The sequence below is a fragment of the Chelonus insularis genome, unplaced genomic scaffold, assembly GCF_013357705.1.
Source record: "Chelonus insularis isolate UGA/USDA-ARS -01 unplaced genomic scaffold, ASM1335770v1 contig_94_pilon, whole genome shotgun sequence".
NCBI lineage: Eukaryota > Metazoa > Arthropoda > Insecta > Hymenoptera > Braconidae > Chelonus > Chelonus insularis.
Window position 1 is genome coordinate 2252779 of NW_023276783.1, and position 7886 is coordinate 2260664.

A 7886-nucleotide genomic window follows, 5' to 3' on the forward strand; every position below is an offset into this window, starting at 1 on the left:
GTTCATCTACAATTATTTAAGTTATTATAATTACTTCTTAATTATATGATATATCCATATTTACATTTAATTACTTTATTTTTAATCATGTATATTTTTGAATTTTAAATTATTTTCCCCAAATGGCATGCGCAAATTATGACCAATCATGTTATAAAGGCCGTAATGGCGTCTGATTGCCGGCATAACTGCTGAATACACGCTTCCGCGTCACAATATCGAAGCATAGCGTGTTTGTCCGTTAATCGACGCTCTCGATTGACTGCCGTAGTACGAAAATCGTCACTCAGTTGATATACACACGTATTGTCTGAGTAATTTTCTCACAGACGCGGTGTTCATATTTATGCCGAGTTGACGGTTCGTTTATGATTACAATCGTTGTAATAAGATAATCATTAGTGTGTGGAGTTTCTTAGTACAAACACAAATATATAAATAATTTGAAAAAATATTGTGTACATCAAGATGTCTACGAAATCGAGTAAAAAGACAGTAGCAGCGTCGTCTAGTATGAGTAGTAATACTACAATTCAATCACCCCAGCCAAGTACATCGACGCCGATAGGCCGGCGTCCAGGAAGTCCTTTGAGCCCTACTCGGTATTCTCGTCTACAAGAAAAACACGACCTACAAAATCTAAATGATCGTCTTGCTTGTTATATTGAGAAGGTGCGTCATCTTGAAACTGAAAACTCACGACTTACGCGGGAGGTTCAGACTTCCCAGGAGATTGTCACCCGTGAAGTCTCCAATATCAAGTCCATGTATGAAAATGAATTATCAGATACCAGAAAACTTCTTGACGAAACAGCTCGAGAAAGAGCTAAGCTTGAAATTGACACCAAACGTTTGTGGGATGACAATGAGGATCTCAAAGCTAAGTAAGTAGCCGGAATATATATTAGAATTAATAACAAACTCCATTTGTATAGATTTTATTTTATTTGTTATACATAATTATAACAGTTATTTATTTTTTTATGTCATTGCTGAATTATAACCCCAATTTCTCTGATGAATTAGAGATTTTCTCAAGTCTATATTTAGTCAGAGTTGAAATAATTTTGCAAGTTCAACTCTCGACTTTCTACTTTCTGATATTATATTAATTCGTTAATTATTCTGTTACAATTTTACTAAACAAACTTAATTAAAAAAGAAACTTATATAAAGCTCCAAAATGAAACAAGTTCTTGAGAAAAAAAACCTTTATGACAAATTGATTTTTTTTTCAATAAATTTATCTTTAGATTTTTACTGATATTTATTCAAAGAAGCAAAGGAAAAATCATTTTATAAAAACTCATATTTTATGAGAATTGATGAGATAACTTTTATAAATATTGATGAAATAATACCTCAAAAAATGTGATTTAAAATAATAACTTTATCTGTTAAAAGATTAAATAAAATATTAATAAAAATTTAACTTAACATTACATTAAAAAAACATTATGTTTATCAATGCATAATATTATATGTTAAATATAAACGAATATTACTCAATACAAAATGTTTGATTGCTCAAAAATTTCTGATATCTGATAAATAAAACCATTAATCATAACCTCGTAGAATAGTAATAATCATAATAGTCATGATGATAATAATTATAAAAGAGAATGATTGAGTCAATTTCTATTTTATTGAGGAAACTATAGATAAAGGCAGAATGCATATCTATATACAAAATTTTCATTCAATTGTTTCTGGTTACTTGGAGCATGAAAAATAGTTTAACCCCTCTCGAAGGGGAGTTCTAAGCATTCAGAGACCAATCTGGCTAACAGTGGAATTACATAGCATAAAGTCATGTAGACCTTTTTTTCTAATTAGTAATTCCCGGGTATCTTTGGCGAGTTGTAAGTTTGTACAGAGGGTACGGCATCATCAAAATACAACACTTACATTACAACATATACTACATGAGCAGTTGCGTCACGCTTACTATGTGCTGATGATGTCAGCCTACCGGCATTCTATTACCTTATTCAAAAATATCAGCTTCAACATCCAGGCTATTTTTGACATTCACGAAATGTTTTTTTTTTTGCTTTTTAAAAAAAATAATCAAAATAATTTGATTGATTCCAACAAACAGTTTCTAACATAAATATTTCTATTTTGTTATTTTTAAGATAAGAAAAATAAACGATTCTTTACATGCACATTGTGATAATGACATAAATGATATGTAATCATGACTGATGCAAAGGAAAAAGTATTTTGTATGCTACATTGCTGAAGCTGAACTTGAATGAATTTTTTATGCGTGCGAATTTAAGAGAATGACATCATGTAGACATTTCGTCATCAATATTTTAGTTGAAATGTAGGATAATAACTGCTTATATTTATTTTATACAATGTCATCCAGTCTGATAATTTTATTTCTATCCTTCAACTGGTATGTGTAAATTGCTTAGGCAAAAAAAATTATGACCAATCAATATTGTTGAATTAATGTCGCACAATCAACAATTATGTTAATGAATCAAAAATTCCAAGTAAAAGTTCATAAAAGTAAGCTTATCTCATTCTTACACATGATCACACTTTTCGCAATATATCGGTGTTCTATTTTTTTTTTTAATTTCTTTATTTAATTCAAGAAAAAAGTCATTATGACTTAATGATATTACAAATCAAGATTAACTTAAAAAATATGACTAATTACTGAAAATAAAATTTTATCAGATTTAAATATTTTAAGACTATTATAAATGTTTTAATATCTATAATAAAATTATTGAATGTTTGACAAATCTTATTTAACAATAAGAATTAAAATAAGATAATAAAAATATAAAACAAAAGAAAAACATCTGACGCTACCAATTGTGTTAATTGATACTCCATCTAGTATGTTGAAGTCAACATATGTTGAATGAAACACTACCCCCTACTAAGATTACATTACTCCACTCTTCTTTTTGTCCTTCTGCTCTAGGAGGGCGTTGAACACCAATCAAGCATCAAGTTCATCTCTAACTTTATTCTTTCATCGTCTTGTCCGTTCTTCTTGTTTATCTAATCGTAAAACTTTTCTAAGATATTTCTTAAAGCATAAAAAGTTAGCTAATCCTTCTAGTGCGTTAAATTCTTGCCAGGATCATCTGTAGCGTAGTATTGATTGTTAATGAAGCTTGGCCTTGGTTAAAGCTATACCGTAGATCACTTGGCGGGAAATAAAATCCCCAATGTGGGTCAAACTGCTGGAAATAGCTGCTTCTAGTCATGCGGCTAATATCTAAATAATATTTTTTATAACTTTTCATTACTTCTTTATTTTGTTCAAAGCGCCTAAAAAAAATTTTCTAATTCATTGAACTTATAATTCTTGCAGGATTTAACAATAAATTTATCGGATTAATTAGCAAATGTGTACATAATAAGAGAATATAAATAACTGGTGTGAATAGAAAGAAATATTTTATTATGTTTGTGAGTCATGTTTAAGGACGATGATCCTTATTTATGGTATCAAAAGAGTAGGCCAAGGATAGTAAGGTTAAACCGGATAAAACAAATGAATTATTGTTGAGGCCATATACTTATCATTCAAGTTATCTAAGCCCAGTGAAATGTCTGAAGAAAGTCTTACAACTTAATGCAACATGAATTCCTCTTTTGTTTTTCAATGATAAGATATTAATCAGCTATTATTTAACTAATACAATTATACCTGGCATATATTTTATCAAAAGTCTTTATTTTGTTTCAGGTTGGATAAGAAGACGAAGGAATTGCACGTTTATGAACGCAATTATATTTTGTGTGAAACACGCTACAATGACCTCCAATCACAGTACAATCAAGTTCAGTCAGAGAAAAAGAAGCTTCAAGAGCATGAAAGAGAATTGGAAAAGGAAAACGAGAAACTCAAAGCCCAATTAGATGATGCTAGAAAGCATTTAGAGGAAGAAACTCTTCAAAGAATTGACTTAGAAAATAATATTCAAAGTCTAAAAGAAGATATCAGTTTTAAAGATCAAGTCTTCCAGCAAGAATTATCAGAGACTCGTTCAAGACGTCAAGTGGAAATATCAGAAATTGATGGACGACTTGCTGAACAATATGAAGCTAAACTACAACAGTCTCTTCATGAACTTCGTGAACAATACGAAGCCCAAATGAGAGCTAATCGTGAAGAAATCGAGCTTCTTTACGAAAATAAAATCAAAAACTTGACATCGCATGCTCAACGTAATAATGGAGCTGCGAATGCAGCTATGAATGAATTACGTGAATCGAAACTTCGAATTGATACTTTGAATAAACGAATATCAGATTTGGAAGCAGCTAATACTGCTAACAATCAACGTATTAGAGATTTGGAGAATATTATTGAAGATGAACGATCTAAACATACAGAAAATCTGGTTGCTCTTGAGGCAGAGCTTACTCGAATGCGTAATGAAATGACTCAACAATTGCAAGAATACCAAGACCTTATGGACATTAAAGTTGCTTTGGATTTGGAGATAGCAGCTTACCGAAAACTCTTGGAATCTGAAGAGGCTAGGCTCAATATCACTCCCTCACATGCTTCAATGGGATCAACGTCTACAGGAAGAAGTACTCCATCAAGACATACTCCAATTAGAGGTGGAAAACGTAAGAGAACTTTGATGGAAGAAAGTGAAGAACGTAGTAGCAGTGATTACAGTGTTGTAGCTTCAACAAAAAGCGACGTTGAAATTAGTGAAACTGACCCTCAAGGAAGATATGTTAAACTTACTAACAAAGGAAATAAAGTAAGAGCTAAATTAGTTTGTAATTTATTTTGTGTTGCATCAATTTTTAGTTTTTACAATTTGTCTATTTATTTCACAGGAAATAGCACTCAGTGGATGGCAAATTATTCGGAAAGCAGGCACCCTTGAGACTGTTTTTAAATTTCATCGGACTGCGAAACTTGAGCCCGGTTCAAACGTTACTGTTTGGTCTTCAGACATTGGAGCTACGCACGAGCCACCTTCAAATCTTGTAATGAAAGGACAAAAGTGGTTTACTGCAGATAATATGACTACTAGTCTTCTTAATAATGAAGGAGAAGTATGTGATTACAGATAATCTTTTTGTTATGTAATTGAAACAATTATTTACTTAAATCAATTTTTTATTTAATTATTTAGGAAATGGCCACGTCTGAACGTAAAAGACAGCAATTATCGACTACTATTTCTCGACATCGAGAAAGTATGGGGTTTAGAGCATCAGAGGATATCCACCACCAGCAGGTAAATTGAATAACTCGATTAATCTTTTGACTCATGAATTTTATTCAGTTATTTGCATATTAGATCATGCTTGTTTGACTAACAACCAATAGTTAAAATTTTTCTATTTATAAAAGCATTTATTGATTCGTTTACCTTTGAGAAATATTCCCTTTAATTGTTAGTTAAACATTGTCAGATCTAGTATAGATACAAGCAGTTAAAGCGCAAGTACTGTAATAAATTTTATTAATAAAAAACAATTACAAAACAAATGCGAAGGAAAGTATTTTGAGATATTTTGTAAAGGGGGGGTTTTACAAAGTTGACTTCTTTTTCATAGAAAAGATTTTTCTTCCTATAATGAGGAGAGGTACAACATGATGGGCAGCTTATGTAAGTTCTTGTTAAACATTTTAGATGTTCATCAGTGCTGAATCATGCATTTTACTATTAATTTAATTAATATAGAAATGAAACAATTGCAATGTCCCATAAGCATATAATTACTCTTAAATAAAACTATTTTTTAGCTTATTAGTATACTCATATATTCAAATACACTTTGCTATATATCATGCTTCACTACTAAACAAAATTCATCTCATGAATCAAATTTTTTTTTCAAATTTAACTTTACTTTATTCATGTTTAACATCAAGAAATCCTAGATTTTATACTTTAGACATTAAAATTTTAATAAACAATAATCAAGCGTATAATTTGTGAAAAAAACGTAAGATACACAAAAACATAAATCAAAATGAAGTAAAATCTTATTTAAAATCTGGGAAAAAATTCCTTTCGCTATCAACTGCTTGCATCACTGTGACTAATAAAGAGGAGCCATAAAGAAGTTCATCATAAATTAAATAAAGTGGAAAGGCATTAATTAGGCTTGCATGAATTGGTTTCATGTAAATGAATTTAACATAATTTTATTACTTCATCACTTCTACATTTATTCTTATAATTTCTATTTAAAATATAATAATTGAATTTTTGTTACAGGGAGACCCTCTTGGTCATGAACGCTGTCGCCTTATGTGAGCCTGAGATCTGTTGAATTCAAGATTTATTAACAAAAGAGTTTTAATTAAGCTTAGAATTATTATGCGTTTTATGCTGCAAAAGTTATCTAATCTAAGAGTTATCAGTAAAGTAATATACAACTGTTCCATTCATTTAACTCTATACGACGATGAGAAATGATTAGAACTGAAATCTCTAATATGTAATTTTTTTTTAAATTATAAAAAAACACAAAGATCAATTAATGAAAAAATTATGTAGAATTAAAAATTGAAGAATTGCGATAGCCAAATTGAGCGTGTTGATTCTGAACAATTACAATTATTATTTATTAGGCATAATTTCCTTGTAACATCGTCAAAAGATCTTTATTTAAATAACAATTACAATATTTATGTATATTAATTAATACCTATAATTAATCATTAACATTTAATGCAAAATGAATATGGTTCTTTTTGAATGAAGAACACTCAAAGTATATTTAAAACTATATATTTTTGGGAATTAATCACAAATATTATTTTAAGTTCATCTAATTGTGCGTCGAAGGTTGTAATTTGCATAATAAAATAATGTTTTCAATATTATTTTGACAATTAGTTAATTTATATAATAATATTTCAAAGCAGAGTATGCTATTAACAAATATTATTTAAGAACAAATTGAGAAAAGTATCAATTTCATCTTGAAAAGCCTTATATTTACTATTGTCTGATAAAATTGATATCATAAAAGAATAAATAAACCTGTTTCAAATAAAAACAGTGTTTGTATTTGGTTAATAAACATGTTGATTATTAACAAAGTAAACTACAGTATGAATATAATCTAATCAAAAGGAGAGTACGAACGTGACACTATAAAATCAAAATTATAAACTTTTGCGGCTTAAACGCCATCCAAAAAAAAAAAATTTATATTTATATGAAGTGTAAGTAAACTATAACTATCCATTCCCAATAAAATTTCTCCAACTATATGAATATTTGATTTATTTACATAAATATTAAAAATTAAAATAAATAGTGTAGTTATGTTTGATTTAAAATATTCAACAAAATTGTCATATATGTTTTATTTTATTACAATAAAAATGTGTAAAAATAATTTGATAATGGTAGCGACATTTATTTTTTAAGAAAGTCTGAATGTACGACATTATATTTTAACTTTAAAGTGTTCTCATAATAAAAAAAAATATTTAAATTACTTATTTTTTGTAGTTATTCCTTTTACATTATTTTTTTATTTTTTTTTATTTTAAGCATTTATGAGTAGAATAAAATGAGATTGGTTGAATCAGAAATGAAGAAAAGGAAATGATGAAAGAATAATAGGAAGAAGAGATAACTGGTGCAACAAAAGTGAAAACAAAAGTACAAAGTTGCCAGTTAATTCTTCAGAATGTATTTACAAGAGTAGTACAAAGAATAAGTTCAATTTTACACAGATTATCGTTTGTTCATTATTTTTTATATGTTACACACTAAATAGAATTATACAGATAAGCAGATGTGTGTAATGTGTGTACGTAAACAATTTAAATATTAATTGAGGCACGTGACGTTAAGGCATTTCTACCAAGGGAATGGGTTTTTTATATATGTATTTTCCATTATTCAATT

The 7886-nt window shown here is 28.8% G+C and overlaps 1 protein-coding gene across 2 annotated transcripts; it reads left to right on the plus strand.

Annotated features, from left to right (window-relative positions):
* The first annotated feature begins 192 nt into the window (after window positions 1-192).
* On the plus strand, window positions 193-7240 carry LOC118072629 (lamin Dm0-like). 2 transcript variants are annotated; one of them, XM_035092648.1, is made up of 6 exons: window positions 193-884; window positions 3728-4760; window positions 4840-5061; window positions 5142-5246; window positions 5569-5621; window positions 6237-7240. In XM_035092648.1, the coding sequence occupies exons 1-5, from the start codon at window positions 469-471 to the stop codon at window positions 5587-5589; spliced, it is 1797 nt and encodes a 598-aa protein (XP_034948539.1). In that variant the 5' UTR covers window positions 193-468; the 3' UTR covers window positions 5590-5621; window positions 6237-7240. The 2 variants fall into 2 exon arrangements, with proteins under 2 accessions (XP_034948539.1, XP_034948538.1); XM_035092647.1 differs by lacking the exon at window positions 5569-5621 and having other exon boundaries at window positions 194-884.
* Window positions 7241-7886: the final 646 nt, after the last annotated feature.